The sequence below is a fragment of the Apostichopus japonicus genome, chromosome 5, assembly GCF_037975245.1.
Source record: "Apostichopus japonicus isolate 1M-3 chromosome 5, ASM3797524v1, whole genome shotgun sequence".
Classification (NCBI taxonomy): domain Eukaryota; kingdom Metazoa; phylum Echinodermata; class Holothuroidea; order Aspidochirotida; family Stichopodidae; genus Apostichopus; species Apostichopus japonicus.
The window spans coordinates 3,953,982-3,974,099 of NC_092565.1; the positions used below are offsets into that span (position 1 = coordinate 3,953,982).

The following is a 20,118-nucleotide window of genomic DNA, read 5'->3' on the forward strand; positions in this document are numbered from 1 at the left end:
TACATAAACGCTCGCTCCCTTACCCCTCCCTCCTTGTGCCTAATACACACTAAGTCATCAACAAGTTTCAGTTTATGCCAAGAAGGTGGGTGTGATGCTGACAGCAATTAAGGAACAATTTTTGCACAAAGAGTACAATATATCATATCATTATGTGACACGTACGTACTGGTCAGGAAATAACGTACGACGCATGAAGTAGGCTATAATAAAGAATTATCCGCCACCTTTAAGGGCTATGCACCAAAGTCAGTTAAGATAATATATGGAGATCATACATGTCATTATCAACCAGATAAGAGATCTCTTCTCAAACAATTTAGATCGTGAGCGTTTGGGCGCATAGTTCAGTGCGTCATCAAACCAGAGCGCACATTCGTTGCTTACAGTGCGCATAACTGTTCCGCGTGGCACTTTGCTGTACTTTGCTATATAGATACTATTTTACTATTGCTATGTGTGTGATAGAATGAGTACTTCGTTACCTTACTTCGCATTGTTCTAGTTATACGTAAGTGGATCTTGGTAATGCACTTAAGTAGTACATCGGAATTTCACTTTAACAGTGAAATTCAAACAGATTTTCTATCCTAGGGAGTTCATGAAGTTTCCAATATCGCAACACTCCGTTAATCGAGTGTTTCGTAATAAGCGCGCGCTTTTTTAATTTTTACGTGCGTAGGCTATATAGCTGTTGCGTGTATATTCCGTACATAACAATGGTACTTTTCGTGTTTCTTTCGTTGCTACCAACAAAAGTGTACTATCGCTGATACTATCACGTTGTGCTTTACAAACTTACTGAGATATTTCAATTTGAGAATGCATCTTCCGAGTGCTTTGACCGGGAAGAACCTTGAAGGTAAGAAGAATTTAATTATCTCAGCGTGTTCAGTAAAGTTGAAATAATATAAGGCAAACTGCAAGAATGAGTTACAATTATTAAGAGCAACGTTGGACCACGTTGATCGCATTCAATGTGTTAGGCCCATACAGCCTTTATTCATTGCACGGTTGTCATGTATAGCCTAACCAAGGCATAGTATGTAAGCAACTCATCTCCACAACTCTCTTTACAATATTCCCTTTCCTTGATTATCATAGGTCGATTGCATTCAAGTAAACAAATTACTGTATTTAACTATAGGTATCTCGTGATATTTGTGTAAAGACCACATTGCTTAAATTCATCGTGTTCTCTGACACATAGGAATAGGGAGTGGAAGGGAAAAGGATTCATCCAGTGATGTTGAACCAAGTTTGGCCTTGACAACCAAAGGACGGAAACGTTGTCATCTTAATGACTGCGAAGGAGAAACGTTACGTTTCTCCGTAATGCCGAATACGCCTTTAACACCTTACCTTCTCCCTGCTAAGCGGAGGCGCTGTTCAGAAAAGCCAAGAAAACTTTCGATGAACAGTGATCCGTCAAGTCTGGATGAGACTAAATGGAAGGGGTACCGTGACGTCACAAAAGGTAAATAAATGGATTAATTCTTAAGAAGAATATTGTCATATAAAATAAAACAGATAAAACACGAATACACGTAATTGATATATGTGTCTGAGTTCTTGTAGGACTTTTCTGTATCTCAACAATTGCATTAAGAAAACTTGCACTTAAAAGTTGGAATTATTTCTTTCAGTATCCCGAAGCAGGCCAAAGAAACAGAAACCGAGTTTGGCTAAAGTTGAACGGTGTTTGGAGTATCCCATCAAGAAAGAGGATATCTACGCCTTCATTCACAACATCCGCTTGGATATCACTAGATCGGATCAACTATCCTCAGAACTGGACTTCAAATGTCTGCTAACTTCGAATGGATAAACAACCGATGTAAAGAGGGTTAGCCTACTTGCCAACTGGTTCCATACAAAACCACACGGAGAGAACGTCAAATACAACATTCATGTTTTGTATCATATCATGACAACAACAAATTACACATTTGTTGATTTATATTAGCACGATTTTACGTGCATGCTCACTTTTATTTTTATATTCAATATATCAACAAAGTGAAAATTATTAATATTTTTGTACAAGTTTTAATCATAGAGCTTCAATTATATTTATTTATTATAAGTTTACAATTCTTCTTCTCTGTATTTGTTGTGTCTTTGTCTTCTGAAAGCTCATCAGCATTGCTCTCCAATAAGCATGAAAGTTTAACTTATATGGCAAACTTCAGCAAGGCAATCAAGCAATCATCAACCTACCCCCCCCCCCCCCCAGGCGGCCACTATTGTCCATGGTCCTTTCCATTACATTCAACTAAAATGAAAGTTTTTGCCCCAAAACGATGGATCGCTGCTTATTGCTTTCAAATTTTCAAATTTCGTGGTCTGAATTAAGTTCAGAAGGATTAAATTTGGATCACGATATTTCATGCTTTAACCATGTAAACTCTAAATACTTCTGCCCGCGTGCACCGCCAGGGAAATGTAGTAGCATTGACCACTCCAAACATAAATAATGATATTGTATAGCACTATATATAACGTATATCTTTTCTCAAAACACGTAACTTGATCAAGAGCATGGTTACACTATTTGGGCACATAGCAACAAACAGTTATAGTACGTGCACACATATTAAAGTGCGTCAATCAAGCCACTGTGCACGTTCGATTCTTTTCATTGCGTTCGTTTCTTTTGTTGCGCCCACTTGTTGCGTGTGGGGCTTTACTACCCCAGAGAAATTTTACAGCGCTCTACAACATACTTTGACTATCCCTGGTACATTTTTATTGATGCAAGAAGAGATACTTTATTATCTAGAGTAACATGGCTACATGTATGGTTACACGTCATAGGATCTTGTAGTAGACCATAAATGGTACATCGTCATTTCATTTTAGAAGTACCGATACATGAAGTCTCTTGCCATACCAACAACCCTCAACCGAGTGTCTAGTATTATACTGAGCGCGCGTTCTTTTCTGTCGTGCGTTGTCCAATCGTCATTGCGCGGGTTCGTTCGTATACATAACAATGGATCTTTTCGTGTTTCTTTCGTTGCTATCAACAAAAGTGTACTATCGCTGATACTATCACGTTGTGCTTTACAAACTTACTGAGATATTTCGAATTGAGAATGCATCTTCCGAGTGCTTTGACCTGGAAGAACCTTGAAGGTAAGATTCATTTAATTATCTCAGCGTTGAGTAAAGTTGAAATAATATAAGGCAAACCGCAAGAATGAGTTACAATTATTAAGAGCAACGTTGGACAGTGTTGATCGCATTCAATGTGTTAGGCCCATACAGCCTTTATTCATTGCACGGTTGTCATGTATAGCCTAACCAAGGCCTAGTATATGTTAGCAACTCATCTCCACAACTCTCTTTACAATATGATTCCCTTTCCTTGATTATCATAGGTCGATTGTATTCAAGCAAACAAATTACTGTATTTAACTATAGGTAACTCGTGATATTTGTGTAAAGACCACATTGCTTATATTCATCGTGTTCTCTGACACAGGAATAGGGAGTGGAGGGGAAAAGGATTCATCCAATGGTGTTGAACCAAGTTTGGCCTTGACAACCAAAGGACGGAAACGTTGTCATCTTAATGACTGCGAAGGAGAAACGTTACGTTTCTCCGTGATGCCGAATACGCCTTTAACACCATACCTTCTCCCTGCTAAGCGGAGGCGCTGTTTAGAAAAGCCAAGAAAAGTTTCGCTGAACAGTGATCCGTCAAGTCTGGATGAGACTAGATGGAAGGGGTACCGTGACGTCACAAAAGGTAAATAAATGGATTCATTCTGAAATTTTGTGTAACTTTTAAGTAAAATATTGTCATATAAAATAAAACAGATAAAACACAATATGTTATGAGTTCTTCTTATAAGACATTTCTATTAAGAAAACTTGCACTAAAAAGTTGGAATTATTTTCTTTCAGTATCCCGAAACAGGCCAAAGAAACAGAAACCGAGTTTGGCTAAAGTTGAACTGTGTTTGGAGTATCCCATCAAGAAAGAGGATATATACGCCTTCATTCACAACATCCGCTTGGATATCACTAGATCGGATCAACTATCCTCAGAACTGGACTTCAAATGTCTGCTAACTTCGAGTGGATAAACAACCGATGTAAAGGGGTTACTTGCCAACCAGTCACCTGTTTTGTATCATATCATGACCACAAATTACACATTTGTTGATTTATATAAGCACGAATTTACGTGCATGCTCACTTTTATTTTTATATTCAATATATCAACAAAGTGAAAATTATTTCTATTTTTGTACAAGTTTTAATCATAGAGCTTCAATTATATTTATTTACTATAAGTTTACAAATCTTCTTGTCTGTATTTGTTGTTTCTTTGTCTCTTCTGAAAGCTCATCAGCATCGTCCTCCAATAAGCATGAAATTTAAAGTTATGGCAAACCTCATCAAATCAATCACGCAAGCATCAAGCTCCTCGGGCCTGCCCCACCCCCACCCCCCTCCCAATCCTATATTGGCGCTGATATACTGTCCAGGGTCCTTTTCTTTCCATCACACAGGGAGGACGTCAAATTCAATGCTACTATTGGCTCATATTTTGTAACATATCATAAAAACACATTACACATTTGTTGATTTATATTATTACGATTTCAGGGGAAGGTTAACAATTCTTTTATATTCACATATCAACAATATGAAAATTATGTATATTTTTGTGTAAGTTAATGATATAGATCTCCAATAATTTTGATTTACTTATCTCCTTGTTTATTACTTTCTATTCTCCCTTCTTTGTCCCTCTTCGGAAAGCCCATTAGCATTTCCATCCAATAAGCTTGAAAGTTGAACTTATGGCAAACTTCAACAAATTTACACTTGAGACACTTTATTCTTTAATTGACCAATCATACGGCAGTATCGGCAGGGGAAAATTGACGGGTCAGAAATTTCACCAAAATGGTTCAGAAAGTTTTATCACGCTAAATTTACTTGGCAATACTGATGCAGAAAAGGATAAGAAACAATTACGTTAAAGAAGAAATTAATTTTGTATTGTTTTCTCGAAAAGTTTACTTATTCTAAACAAAAAAACTTTAATATAGAAAATTCGACTTCGTTTCCCAAAACTTCAACCTGTTATACCGAAATTCTATTTTTGTTGTGTCTGGAAATGTCGACTTTTTCAATTTCCTTTGACTAACGGTATTTTCTTGAATTTTCTATATATATGTAAAGTCAATTTCAACACTATTTATCTTAAAACTTCAGATTTCCACAATTTGGGGAATTTTGAGCTTTTGTAAAAGTTTAACTGCTTTCTAAAACATTCCGTCCATTTCCTTCAGCTTTCGACTTTTCTCTGGAAACCTGGACTTCTTATATCTCGAAATTGCGAAAGTTTGGAGTAGCGTGATACTTAGCACTGGCCAGGTTAGGTTAGGCGTAACTCAGTGAGGTAAACGAATGCAGGCCACATATGCCGTTGAACATTCGGTGACGAAAAGTAGAAATTGTTAAAAAAGTTGAAAATTAAATCGATCACTGGATACATCCAACAAATTGATCCTTAGGTCGCCTGGCGATATTTTGGCTCTATAGGATATAATGCAAATATCCAGCTGAATGATCCATGTATAGCGATCTAGGTACAATGGTTGGGAGGGAGGAAATACGCGAAAATTTTCTTCACATATATCTTTCACAAACAAGAAAGTTTCTTATGGATATGATACCCCCCCTTTCCCCACCCCGCCTCCTAACACTGACAGATAGGATATTACAAAACTTCTAGTGTACAATACAGTCAAAAGTTCTTCAACATTGTTTTCAAAGGTTGCAAATGTTTGTTACGGAGCCCTGGAAGGGACATTGGAAAATATTTTTTATTGTTTCCTTTTCAGGCTTTTTTGTTTGTTTTTTCTCTAGGCTTAGTTTCTAAGCCGGTGTATTTTAGCTCACGTGCACTTTGATTCTTCCTCTTCTTACTAGGCCTACTAGTTGGTTTGTTATTTGAGTGAAATACCTCAGAACAGAACAAGCAATCAAACACTGAACTGAACCTTCACTGTGGCAGACGACACCCATGTTAGCATTTGACGTCAGGGTCAATAACAGGTCAGGCTGACGTCATTATGAGAGGGGATTTTTAAAAGGTTGCAGATATGTGTCAGCGACAGATGCTGTGAAGTTTTTATCAACTGTCAAGGCAACACTTTTTGAAACTATCTTCGCAGTTTCAAATCTAGTGTAGTTCGAGGTCAACTTGACGATGGAATTAAAAGTTTGTGAACAACACAGTAAGTGGCACCGAAGTATTTTCTTGATTAGACCTAGCCCGTTACACCAATGCGAAGCCTAACGTTGTGTTGTACGTAAAAGCACGTTATTCGCAAAGGCCTGTAACTGTAAGTAGGCTTTTACTTTCTAGACCTAGGCAACAGAATACTAGAGCTAACATAACTTACAAGTTACACTTATACTGCAGTGGATTGTATTCCACGGAGTTCCACTTGTGTGAAGTATCGATAAAATCTCAGGATTGGGAGGAAATTACATATCCTTGCGACGAAGAAAATGATGATGATAACGGCATTAATAAGGCCTACAGTGGGCCTACACTACAGTTACATATTATCTAGCAATGCCTAGGGAGTAGGGTCTACAGATTAAACTTTAAAGTTAGGTCTTTTTTTAGATTTTAGATATTATTAAGGTCCTAGCTAGGCCTAAGTTAACTCAGAGCATTGATTTTGTAATTTGTAGCAATTCATAGATGTTCACACAGGTAAACTTGCAATTGATGTATTCAAACAACAGGCCTAAATTATGACTAAGAATTAATTAATGATAGACTAGCCTAGGCCAAATTTACTTCTAGTTTGAGAAATAAATCAACCTACACGGCAGTATCTTATCAGACCTCAATTTTGTTAAGCTTTTTCTACCATTCCTGGAAGCATGTAATTTTGTGTTTGTACCAACAGCTAGATACACATCCAAAAATAAAATTAGGCTAATACTAGAGCTGTGATTTCTTTTTCATAAATTAAAAGGTAAAATACTCAGTTTAGATGATTGAAATGCTTGTCTAGGCCTAGTAAAAGAACTCATATACTGTATTACTTGATCATTTATAGTGTCAAAACAATATATTTTAAGATAAGTTAGAGCAGGAGCAGCTCTGTTAAATTCACTCACTTTGGAGACAATTTGCAATGTTCATTAGTAAGGCCTAGGTCTACATATGGAAGCAGGTCACTTCGCCCAACAACCGTTTCGCCCAACTGCCATTTCGCCCAACCTTACCATTTCGCCCAACCAGCCTGGTCATTTCGCCCAACCAGCCTGGTCATTTCGCCCAACCAGCCTGGTCATTTCGCCCAACCAGCCTGGTCATTTCGCCCAACCAGCCTGGTCATTTCGCCCAACCTTGATTAAATATGATACTTTAGTAAGGAAACGTTCAGGAATTGTTAACGTTACGGGATACGAACCAAACATTAAGGAAACTTGAGAAGTAGATAAACAACTGATGTGAACAATACCCTTGATGAATGCCTGGCGGACTTGATAAACGCTTGACCGAAGTCACCAAGCAGAACAATAGCTGTGGATTAATAAACCAAATTGAACTAGTGAAATAGAAAAGGTGTTATTTTTCCACACTGATTCCCCTTTGTTTATGTAATAAAATAACTTCCATTGTATTCGTAACCGCCTAAAGTAGTGTAATCCTCCCATTACACCCGAAATAACTGCTTAGACTCCGATCGATATCGGGCGGACCTCACTTTATTTACCTACCACGAAGTAACATAACCCAAAATAAATCAAATTGAACTAGTGAAATAGAAAAAGTAATATTATTCTGAAGGAATATTAGTAAAAAAAAAGTTGGGCGAAATGACCAACAAGGTTGGGCGAAGTGACCAGAAAGCCTACATATCATTGGTAGTTTTCAGAGAACGCTCTTGAAACAACTACAGTTTTTCAAATGTTTTTATTTGGAAAAGGTAAGGCCATCTGACAGGTGAAATACATCTCCTACACAAAGTACATTGGTAGAACATGGACTACTGTAGTACCCAGTACAGTAGTAACTAAATGTAGCATAAAGTTGCAAAGTATTGACTATTACGGGTAGAGGTTTTAAGAGGTTTTCACTTTCAGTCCTTCATTCATGACTTTGAATCTATGTGCTCTATTGCACACTCTAGCTTACTGTATTTCAAGTACCGTATACCGTATAACCTCCTTTGATGTCTTGTTTCGCAGAATATCCTTGTTTCCTAAAGACTGGTACCAAAGAAGGACCAAGCAAAGGAAAAAGTTATTACATCTGCGGCAGAGGTGCAGGAAAGCAATGCAGCTTTGTTGAACCGGTGGAGTAAGTTAAAATAATGTATTCAATCTCGACAATCTAAACATTGTATTGAAACTATTTTGTAGTAAATAATCACACAAGGATACAATCATGATGATATTGGGCTACTATTTTCCCCGAGTTTGGCCCAATCACAGAGTTCAACACAACATACAGTTAAGCAATAACATTGCCTTTGTCAAACCATGAATCGGACACAGGCAGGTGTATTGACTTTTCCATTTATAACTGTGGAACTGTACGTACATTAGGTTGTTTGCTGGACTACTTGTTTTAAGCAATCACTACTGTTTGCTTAGCAACATTTCCCAGAGCAACTACATAATGTTGAACTCTCTTGCTCTTTCTCGAATAATGTTTTCCATAACAGAATGAGCCGTTTGAAGGACACATTTCACAAATGCCTCAAGTAATTACTTCTTACCTCAGCTGTGAGCGTTCACTCTTCGTTGTTTGATACAATGCCAATGTATTTGCTCATAAATGGGCCCGACAGATATTTTAACAGACCATATAAATACAAGGCACAATGTATTCACTGTCTGATTGTTGTAATTCCCATGTTCTCTGCGAATTGGTTAAAATTTAGGGCAAAGAAGTACTTTTTCATTATTATGTGATCATTAACCACACAAACTAGTACAAGCATGCAGTGTCGAGATTGGAATCAGTTCGTTTACAGTTTTAATAATGGAATGCTTAATGAGGCCTTTCAAGGGTGACTTTAGGCAGTATTTTAGTATTGAAGGAAACTGAATGCTCGTACTGATTGTGTCTGGAGATAGCTATTCTGAAATTCAAGACATCCACCTTTAAAAGTAGGCTAAATAATCTCTGGCATTTTCCTTTTAAACTGTTAGACTTTTGTAAAAAGAGTGCACAAGTGCCTCGAAAATCAGTCATGAAACAGATTTTGACAACCATGATCAAGTTTCTAGGATCACATCAGAAATTTAATGTACTATATTTGTTTTCAATGAACTGATTCTTTCTTAATTTCAGCATCCCTGTGTCACACTGCTTAGTCCACCCTGGGTCCCTGGTAGAGCTACAAGCCCTAGCATCTAAGGTTTCATCTTCAGGGGAAACAAGGTTTGAAACAAAAACAACAACAATTTTCCTACTTTTCTCTTACTTTCTATGCTACCGTATGATGCTCATTGAATTTGTCACCGTCATGCCTTGTCTTTTAAAGAGCTTCTTTTAATCTGTTTGGAACAATGGTGCAAACAGAAGAATATTTATGTGTCTGTTTGTCTCAACAGGCAGTACTACCGTTGTCAAACTGCCAGGAGAGAGGGTAAAGAAGGATGGTGCGGACATACCGTTGGAAAAATTAAACAGGTATTAACTACACTTATGTTTTCATAAATGAAACTGAGAGTAATGTCATGGTTACTTCACCCATGCAGGGGGAGTTTACTGATTGTATTCTTGGGGGGGTTGGGTGGGGGGGTGTACTATCGATATTCGTAGCAACGGTGACAAGCCATGTACTGCGTGCTATTTCTATTAAGACTTATTGGAGATGCTGTATTGTTGAAGATTTTAATTTTGATGTTTTTCTTTGCCCAAGGATCCTTCAGCAAGGAGGCCACTGGCATCATTAAATGGCACCCAGTCTCATCAATACCAGAGCAAAGAGAAACCAAATCCGTTTGCTGTCTCAGACAAGGCGTCCACGGAGACTGGTCAGATTCAACAAAAACTGGAGCGTGGTGAAAGTATTGAAAGTACTAAGGTAACTGCTACTCTTCAGGGCTTGGACGGAAAGACTGCCGTAGAACAGTCTTCAGGCTATGACAACAGATTCAGAAAGGAGAAAGCAGGTGCGGATGAGGAATCCATTGTCAGATCTGAGGAGATGATACCGAAGAACAGTCGGGTAGCAGAGGCGAGGAAGCCAAGAGATGAAGCAGGGGGCAGAGTGACACCAAGAGAAGTCGAAAGACTACAGTCACTGCTCGAGAAACAACATCTAACCGAGGATGCGAAAAGTGGAACCGGTAGAAACGAGATGGGAGACCAGATGGGAGTGATCAAAGATGGAAAATCGGAAGGAAGATCTGATAGACCATCAGTACTCGCCGTGGGACCAACAGCCGGAATGAAATCTGGGAATCGAGAAGCTGTCGATCTAAGGTCTGAGAATGGAAGTCAACAAACTGCTCATGGTGGATACCACGGACATATGAAGACAACACCACAAGTCACACAAGGACACATAACATCTACTACTAGCGGTCACCAATCGGGCATGGGAGCCTCTCAGCCCGGTGCGAGGTTCGTGGTGCCAGTGGGAAAAAGCAATTCTAGTGTTCATCAACCAAGCTTTCATCAATATCAACAAGGGACATTGCCTGGAATGACAACATCTGTCAGTCAGCATACAGACACATTGTGGAGAAACCATCAATTGCTATCACAGCAACTCCTGCAGCATCGGGTAAGTGCCCCTTCTGTCGAAACATTTCCGATCAATTACTTATAAATCTTCCAGTTTTGCTCAGACACAGGGGAAGGACATCCGAGGGAAATGTTGACGGCTAAGGTCGTTCTTTTATCGATACTCTTATGGTTTGTTGTAACACCAAGCCTATTCTTAGTGTTTGTGGTGTGCATCTACATAGAGCTTTCACCTTTATTGTCAGCCTGTAGTTTAACTGATTTGCCATCCTTCAATTTAATTTGCGTTCCTCTTTTCTACACAGCAAACCATGAAGAGTGTGCCCCTCTCTCTCCTGCCAGACAAAGGTCAAAGGTTGCAGATGAAGATAAAGGAACTTGAAGCCTCCTTAAGTTCAATAGAGAGAGAACTGTCAACTTCCAAAGGTAAATTGAACAATTCATCCAAGTTTCATATTTAATGTTGGTAAAGCTACAAGCTGTCTTTAGTTGATGTGGTCCCTTTTTTTTTTCAATGAATGTAAGTGACAATCTGGGTTGTTTCTTTCCTAGGCTGTTTGGGATGTAAGGAATGGGTCCCACTGTATGTAAACTGTGTCTGTTTTAAGATAGCTATTTAATTCAGTGCTGTTGCCGATTGGATAAAGGCGGTAGCATTTGAAGCAATGAGGCTTAGCAATCGAGAGGTTCCAGGTTCGATACCCGGCCGGGTCATAGTAAGGTGGGTTTTTCATCCAAGAGCAATCTACGGTGTTCCCATCTTAAATGATTTTCAAAATTGAAAAGATTTGAAATTTGAGTAAAAATGTTGAATTGGAAGCCACCCGATGTGTTAGTTGTAATCCTTAAAAGGATTGTCTGGTGGCCCAAAGAAGTTACCTTAAAAAATAGTAAATAATTTTCCAAACATGTTGTCAAAGTATGAGAACGCTAATGTCGCGTTTGACAGAGAAACGATTTTTTAATCATTATGGATAGACATTTCAAATATGATTTGAACAGTACAATACGTGACGTCAGCTCTGCCATAGCAGATTGCGTCATAACCCACCCTCCGCACAGTACCTATACGGTAATCACAACAAAAACAGCGTGTGTATACAGATAAATTTCTTCCTAAATTTCCGGTGAAATTTCTTAAAAATTAGATATGTTTTCAAAAACTCCTTAAGCCACCATGTACTTTAGCGGTGGTTCCGTGGTCTTTGTGTAACACAAGGTAAATTTTAACAGCAGACTCTGAGTTGTTCAGGCTATACATCGCGCTATCCAGCTCCAACGCGAAAAATGTTCGCATGTAGGCTGTACTCAAACGTTGACAATCGGACAGTTCTGCGAAGCCTAAGCTTTTCAGCGCTATATTCTGCTCTGACAACGATTCGATCAATTTCTTCAATAATTTCCGGTGAAATTTCTTATAAATTAGATATGATTTAAAAAACTCCTTAAGCCGCAATATATTTAGTAGATCGGTGGTTTCGTGGTCTTTGTGTAACACAAGATAAGTTTTAACAGCAGGCTCTTCGTTGTTTATACATCGCGGTATCCAGCTCCGGCGCGAAGAATGTTCGCGTGTATAGGCTACTCTAACGTTTACAATCGGACAGTTCTGCGATGACATCGATCCTGCCAAGTTTCATCTTTCGGTTTAACGAATACTTTATAAGTTTCCTTTTACTGTTAATTTGATCCGTGAATTTTATTTCAGCGAGTTCGAAGAACAGTTAATGAACTGTGGTTTGAGTGTGAGTGTACTATGTGTAACGCTATACAAGTACACCAACTGAGCATCGTAGTATATACGTTCGCGAGTATGTACGTTATATATATGAGGCAATTCAATGTGCTTACACGTGAGTTAATTTGCTGCGGAATTGGGAGTGCTAACTTCAAGTCGCCTGTTTTGCCTATCTGCAAGCACTACGTCAAACACCATATTGAAGCGTTCGAACAAACGGTACTTTTGGTGAGAAACTGGTGAATTTGAAAACCAGATTTCTACAAGAAGAAAACGTCGAATGGGGACAATTTTTACATGGTTAGAAAGAGAAAAATAATAACTACAAGGACAATGTATCAAAATCTTCCACCAGACAATTCCTTTAAGCTCATTTCTCCCACTTAAACGTCGTAAAAATAACTGCTGATTATTATTATTATAATTATTATCGTTATTAATTCTATTGTGATCATTCTGAAGAGAATGTTAGAATGTTTTAATAGAGAGACAAACTTGTCCTTTGATTCAGACTTCAGAGCATTGGGAATTTCAACAAGGATTTGAAATGTGATCTTACATTGTAAGTCACAGTATCTAACAGATACAAACTTAGTCCATTACATAATCATTTCAAACATTTCCAATCTTTGGCATATCAAAATCAAACATCGTCATTTATTTCATGACTTCAAAAAGAATTTTAGATTGCAAAGAGCTACTCATACCTGAGTATTATGCATAAGTCATACTTTTTGCTTTTAAGAATGAACAGTTTGTTCTGTCAGCTTAGTTGGAATGCAGTAGTGTAGTGTGTTCCTTCTCTCAGCTGTAGAAAGCCTTAAAACTTACACAATGTTGGAACAATTATTTTCAATATTAAGAGCTGCATTTGGCAATTACAGTTTGTTTACATGCAGTAAATGCTGACATAAGTTCTGTCCTAAATTGCTCATAGGGATAACATTTTGCTCATTGATATGTCACCAAAAAAAAAAATTACTAAAAACCCAAAAACAATACCAAACGGGATTACTTTTATGCATATTAAACTAATGTTTTGCAATTATTGTTTTGATACACACAATAAAAGATTACTTTCTTTGTTTGGGTTTTCAGCTGTGAGACAACCAGCCACAACCCAGTTAACCCAGATGACCATTAGAGACCACCTCATGAGGGCCATGCAGTCCACTACACACCCTGACCTCATGGCGTATCAATATGCTGGTAAGAGTTTTTTACCTGTTAAGGTAATTTCTGTTGTTATTCTACACATTGTGCATTTCGGTACTAAACATATTGCTGTAAATATTTGACTGAGAATGGGAAGCCTTCTGGGCTAAATTAAACAACTATTATTGAGAAAAGAAGCATAATGTATGCTATGTTTTTGGTGTGTGTGACTTTAACTTGTGTGGTAACTTGGAGACTGTGGGGGCATAAAACAAGATCAGATATTACAAAGTGAGTGATATTGGTTAAAGAAGTACAGCGCATTATAAGATTTTTTTCTTAATCCTCTCTACTCAGAAATCTTTGAAGGGCATCAGGGTAAACATTGAAGACTACTAGGGTCATTAGGACTTTAGATTACTGTTGCCTATTTTCAGCCCGAGACATATTTTGCATCTCTTCCATGCCTTTCTTTATAACTTTATCTATTCTTCCTTTCATTCAAAGCTAATCCCCAGATGCAGACACTGTACGGAGGTCGCATGACCACAGCGAGACTCCGAGAAGTTGGTTCTGTTACCAACGATGCCATCAAGAAAATACATGAGTGAGTGAATGCTCAACATTATCACTATATGTATAGACTTTATAACATTATTTTCTATTATAACATTACTTTCTATGATAACAATTATAACGTTACTTTCTATAATAACATTACTTTCTATATTGACGTTATTTTCTATAATGACATTATTTTCTATTACAACATTATTTTCTATAATAACATTATTTTCTATAAAGACAAAGTTGGTTTAGTTTAAAAACTATCCTCCAAACTTTCAATAATTTTATCGATTTTATTTCTCTGCCATGTCAAAGGTCATTAGAAGGTTGTCCAACTCAAGATGAAATGACCTCTGACCCTAAGGGGTTAAAGGTCAGTCTCATGCAACATCAATGTCAAGGTTTGACCTGGTTGTTATGGAGAGAAAGGCAACACCCTTGTGGTGGCATACTGGGTAAGTTTATGATGTCGCTGTCAACTAATGTGCTTTTATGATCTCGTTTTAAATAGCTATATGCTAGAGGAGGGGAGGTCGAACTTGCTTGAAAGTAAGAGGCACAAGGCATGAACAAAATTGTAAATTTATCCTCTATGCTAACAGTGGTGTCCGTGACCCGTGTATTAAAATGTCAAAGAGCCGCATTCAGTTTAACGAGCCACAGTTTGGCCACCCCTGTACTAGAGCAGTGTGTGACGCCCTGATGTTCTAGTGTAATAGCCAATATTAGGATATTTTATATTCTAACCATGCGTTAGTGTGTTATCCATGGTGAAATGTGTGTGACATTTGGGTGTGTTAGTGCATGACTACACCATGTTAGTTTGATACCCATAAAGTGTTTGATAGTACTGTAAATAACCATATATATGACAGTACACAGTTAAAAGACATACTGTCATGTACAGAGTATAATTAATTATTCTGTAAGCTTACAGATTTAAGACATGCATGTGACTTGTCTGTTCTCATGCTCGAATATACAGAAATAGTTAACAAATTGTTTCTATAATGACCTACATTGTAACATCCTTCTAGAACATTGAGATTTTAACCACAGGTGTTCAATTTTAGGTGGCATGTGTTTCATTTCTAGACACCATGCATTATTAGGCGTTGCCAGGAGCCCAATATCATAATCACACCATTAATAATACCTCTGTGTCAATATGAATAAACTTCTTTCCATTTGTAAGTTTGAGACCCATCCGTTAATCTTGGTTGACCAACATATTGATGCTTCATCTGTTTACATATCTTCTTTCATTATTATTCATCAAGTTTTAATATTCTTGAACCGTGTGTTTGTTTAAACCGTTCCTTTCTTCCTGTTCAGCTGATGACATGGGTTTAGGAAAGACTCTCACAATGATAGCTCTAGTTATGAAACAGAAGGAAGCTGCAGCAACAGCTGAGGAGGAGGAGGAGGAGGAGGAGGAAGCAAAGAGAGATGATTCAGAAACAGCAGAAGATGGAGATATACCGAAGGCTAAGGATGAAACTAGTGGTATGTATGGAACTTCTTAAAAGAGTCTCCACTTTTTAAAAAAAATAAAAGATTGAAGCAGATGTCAAACTTATTAACCCAGAATTATTGGTACCACTCTTCTCGAGGCTTTTACTCCCCCTGTCCTAAATTCAGAAGAAGATGTAAAACCGTCAAGTATATAGTTTTAATACCAGTTGGATACATTTGATGGAGAATCAGAGAACCATCCTTTCATTTATGAAGAGATAACAAACCGTGAGATGGATTTAGAAAACAAGAAAGAGTGTGTGAAATGAAGGTACATTGATCAAACTCCCACCTCCATACCTCGTTATAATTTTTTGGGGGAAATATAATGTTGAAATTTATTCCGTTGAGTTTGGATGAGGTCATTGCACAAACATTTAGTGTGGTCATATGTGGACTGTTGTAAGTAATTGAAAGTAATTTTGTTTGCCTTGAAGGTTGTAATGATTGTATATAACCTTTGTAAATAAATTCAACTTTGTGAATGAGATGTTGATTAAGTTGGTAAAGTATGGACAACTGAATTCATCACAACAAAACAGTGATTTCAATTGTGAGTAGGGTGAGGGGGGGGGGGGGGGAGAGGTGGGTCTTAATTTCATCAGTGAAAAACAAAGACAGATGAATGTGTTGACCATGTGTGACCCCACAAAGTAGTGTGCAATGCTTTTATCCTGGTAAACAGAATTGATTTGACATTGTTTAGCCTCAGCTATGGACGAATTATTTTAGAAATCTTACACTTCATGTTACGTTTCTTAATGGGATCTTCAGTGTTTTTGTAGAGGGCGCTGTCATGTCAGTTCTAACAGTGATGTAGAGGGCGCTGTCATGTCTGTCCTAACAGTGATGTAGAGGGCGCTGTCATGTCTGTCCTAACAGTGACGTAGAAGGCGCTGTCATGTCTGTCCTAACAGTGACATAGATACAACTCTGGGTACTAACGCTCATGGTCTATCCTATTGTTGATTTTGTATTGTGCTGTAACATGTTTATCTCAGTCTATGTGTAAGTTGTAAAAATATGTTTAGAAAGATCTCGTCTCCATAATTACGTGAAGAATCACAGGTCCAGAATGTTCCAATTTTTATCGGAGACCTAAATACACTTTTAATGACACTCAAACTTCAACTCAGTTTTAGTGGACGTGATTGAAAATACCTCTTTAGAAGAAGCTTTCTGATTGGTTCATGACCAGACAGTGTTAAGTTAAGTTAAGTTGCCAAACAATTGGTGGTATGTCTGTTTGAATATGTCACACTATTTGTAAATTAGGGAACGTGCAGGTTACCTTTGCCCAGAAGTGTTCGTCAGGGATTCCAGAAAAGGAATTATTCTCAGTGATTTCAGAGGCTGCAGCTTGTCAAGTTTCACGGAACCAGAAATGACAGTGCGCTCTGTTGATTAAGGGCGTTGATGGAGATCCCATTGATTAGCATCGTCAATATAAATTAATTACTTTTAACCAATCAGTGAATTGATAACTACTTTGTAATCTTGGTTCAACTCACTAGCTGGAGGTGAAAGATCGTCCTAAAAGTTGCGTATTCGGTATTTTACTCTCGCTCTTCCAGTGTCGAAAGATTTCATAAAATCTAACACCACTCTAATCATTTGCCCGGCATCACTCATGGACCACTGGGCACTGGAAGTAGAAAGACGGTGTAACAGAGGGAAACTGACAGTCCATAAATACCACGGACCTAATCGAACCAAGAGGGCCAAGGATCTGATCAAATATGACCTGGTCATAACTACCTACCAGATCATCTCCAGAGAACTAGAGGAATTAATCAAAGATGAGAAAGGCGATGAAGCTACGACTGTGAGTATTCTTCTGATCTAAATCTCTTAGGTCTTTTTGAATTTTCTCTCTCTCAGACGAATAAAAAAGCCAAAAGAAAGAATCCATAGAAGAATGAAATTTTTTTTGAGTAATGGTTTTCCAAGAAATTGAAAGTGAGGGACATTAACATACTGTAGTCCATCAATCAATCAAAAAAAGGAAGATAATATAGCGTCAAATATCCAAAGTCAATCTAATGTTTCAGTGGCGCTAGGAGTCAAGAACAATGTTTTCGAGAATAGATAAGTCTTTAGTTTAAAAGTGTTGACATTTTAAATCTGGTTTAATGCCGGGGAGGGGGGGGGGGTATGTTTAAAAGTTTTAAGAACTGCAACAGAAAATATTATACAATGAGCATGCAATACTACCTACCTCATTAATTTTTAATTGAAATTTTTATTATAGATAGTTTGTCATTTACTTAAGTACATTTTGGGTTCTAAGTAATAACTTGGAAAGACAAAACATAACTGCAACAGTTACTGATTCAGAAAATGTACATATACTGTGCAAATAAAGAGATAGTTTTATGAAATTTTTAGCATTCTTATCACTGCTCTACGATCTTTCTTGTTTCGTTTTTCATTTTCTGTAAAAGTCATTGCAAACCAATAATTGCCCCCCCCCCCACTCCACTCCCCCAAATGAAATGTTTATTACAAGCTTCTTGACAGAGTTGTAACAGACCCACTAACATTTCCCGACTTGAGTTGACTCACTGACTCGAATCACTGCATCGTCCTTATCTCTGCAGGAAGAAACATGACAAAGTTGTATCATGAGTCACTTATTCAAGAAATATAAAGACTCAAGTCATTACTTATCACCACAGTTCTTTGACATGTCTTAAATGACTGGATATAATGTCCTTTATTTTCCACAGTATCATTTATAACAATTTGTCTTGGAAAATAAGAGAAAACTGGACAAGAAAAATATTCTGTGTTTGACTCAATTGCTTAGAAATTTTCCTTCATCAGCTGCAAATTCCATTTAGTTGTTATCAATTCTTAAGTAGAAGTAGCCCAAAATGCTTCATAATCTTTGAGTTGTTTAGTACAGAAGTCATAAGGTACTGTAGTTTTATTACAAGTCTTTTGTTGACACTGTTTATCAAACATTTTATCGAAAAATATGTTACAAAGACACTCAAAGAAGAATTTTGTTTTTTATCCCTCAGGATTTAAAAGTTTTGAAGTTATCTGACCAACCAATTCCGCTCCAGATAGGCTGGGAAAGGATCATCTTAGACGAGGCCCACAACATCAAGAACCCTAAGAGTAAATCAGCCATGGCTATCTGTAAACTGCGGGCCAGGGCTCGTTGGGCCATCACGGGAACACCGATACAGAACAATCTGTTGGATATGTATGCCTTACTTAGGTAAGTGTGCCCCCTCCCCCCCCCCAAACCCCAACTTTGGTACTATTCTCCAGTGGATATAGTGGGTTGCATTTAACCTTTTTAAGCAAATCATCTTGAAGGTTTTGAATGCTAAGAGCTAAGTGCTAAGATGTTGTTTCCATTCGAGAACAACTCTCAGTTATCCCATCTTAAATGGCCCTCCAAAAAGACCATAATATTTAACCATAATACACAATAGTACAGAATATTGGCTCTTCCTTTGGAGGGAGACCAACCAGGCAAGACTCATTTTGGAGACCCTTTCAGGTGTGTAGTTTGCATTAGGTGGTACACAGCTCTCAAATGGTAATGCAGGTGTCCTATGTTAATACAGGTGTCCTATGGTGAACTCACCGTAGAGCATTCTAGTATTGGTCCCATCCTTGACTTAACTTCACAGGCTCCCTGTCGAGCCAATGCTAGCTGCTTTTCAACCTTGATATGCGAAAACCATTTCCCAGCGATAATATTTTGTTGGTTGTTTATTTGTTTGCCGTTAGCTGCAAGCCAGTATATTAATACTTGCATCATAAGAACCAGGTTTTAGTAAAGTTCCTATCCCCTCCCCCCCCCCCACCCCCTCCCAGAGGATATCAACAAATTATGCCAAATAAAGAGGTGTAATTTTAATATACATATCATGTTCATGGCATTCCCTCCAGGAAGCCGATGAAAGGTGCAGACAAATCTGAGATTTTCAGCATATGTGGATTAAAATTACCTGGAATATGAAAACAACATCTACATGTATGATCTTTTGTGTTTGTTGCTGTTACAGATTCCTGAGATTCTCTCCATTTGATGAGCTCAAGGTGTGGAAGAAACAGGTGGACAATCAAAAGAGTAAGAGATTTAATTCGACTGGATTTTCTGTTTGTATTACAATATTAAGATACCTTCAAATGGCACATGTATGCTGCTTAGCTGTAATTCATGCCTCTCTAATGGAGACAAACCCTCCAAAGGGAGAGGGTGGCTGATTGCCAAGGTATCCAGACTCTATCATAAAATACCCAGAGGTTATTGTAGATCACATCTGCTGCCAGTATATGCACAGACTAGAGAGCAACCTCCAGTGACAGCCACTGGTTGCTGAAGAGTGGGTCTCAGCTCTCTGTAGATGTATTTAATAATGAG

General features: G+C 37.9%; 2 protein-coding genes across 4 annotated transcripts in view; both read left to right on the top strand.

Moving 5' to 3' along the window:
* The first annotated feature begins 456 nt into the window (after positions 1–456).
* Positions 457–4,207, top strand: LOC139967348 (uncharacterized). Of its 3 annotated transcripts, none has more exons than XM_071971041.1 (3): positions 457–862; positions 1,211–1,477; positions 1,647–1,840. In XM_071971041.1, the coding sequence occupies exons 1-3, from the start codon at positions 823–825 to the stop codon at positions 1,826–1,828; spliced, it is 489 nt and encodes a 162-aa protein (XP_071827142.1). In that variant the 5' UTR covers positions 457–822; the 3' UTR covers positions 1,829–1,840. The 3 variants fall into 3 exon arrangements, with proteins under 3 accessions (XP_071827142.1, XP_071827141.1, XP_071827140.1); XM_071971040.1 differs by lacking the exons at positions 1,211–1,477; positions 1,647–1,840 and adding exons at positions 3,488–3,754; positions 3,913–4,207 and having other exon boundaries at positions 459–862; XM_071971039.1 differs by lacking the exons at positions 457–862; positions 1,211–1,477; positions 1,647–1,840 and adding exons at positions 2,981–3,138; positions 3,488–3,754; positions 3,913–4,204.
* Positions 4,208–6,091: 1,884 nt separating this feature from the next.
* LOC139967349 (transcription termination factor 2-like) overlaps positions 6,092–20,118 on the top strand; it is a 66,822-nt gene continuing 52,795 nt past the window's right edge. The window contains exons 1-13 of the mRNA XM_071971042.1: positions 6,092–6,263; positions 8,242–8,353; positions 9,353–9,442; positions 9,616–9,694; positions 9,927–10,796; positions 11,062–11,182; positions 13,593–13,703; positions 14,157–14,256; positions 14,532–14,671; positions 15,552–15,722; positions 17,306–17,556; positions 18,758–18,960; positions 19,760–19,824. Of these exons, the coding sequence (XP_071827143.1) occupies positions 6,236–6,263; positions 8,242–8,353; positions 9,353–9,442; positions 9,616–9,694; positions 9,927–10,796; positions 11,062–11,182; positions 13,593–13,703; positions 14,157–14,256; positions 14,532–14,671; positions 15,552–15,722; positions 17,306–17,556; positions 18,758–18,960; positions 19,760–19,824 (2,341 nt within the window). The 5' untranslated portion in view covers positions 6,092–6,235. The remainder of the gene's footprint in view (positions 6,264–8,241; positions 8,354–9,352; positions 9,443–9,615; positions 9,695–9,926; positions 10,797–11,061; positions 11,183–13,592; positions 13,704–14,156; positions 14,257–14,531; positions 14,672–15,551; positions 15,723–17,305; positions 17,557–18,757; positions 18,961–19,759; positions 19,825–20,118) is intronic.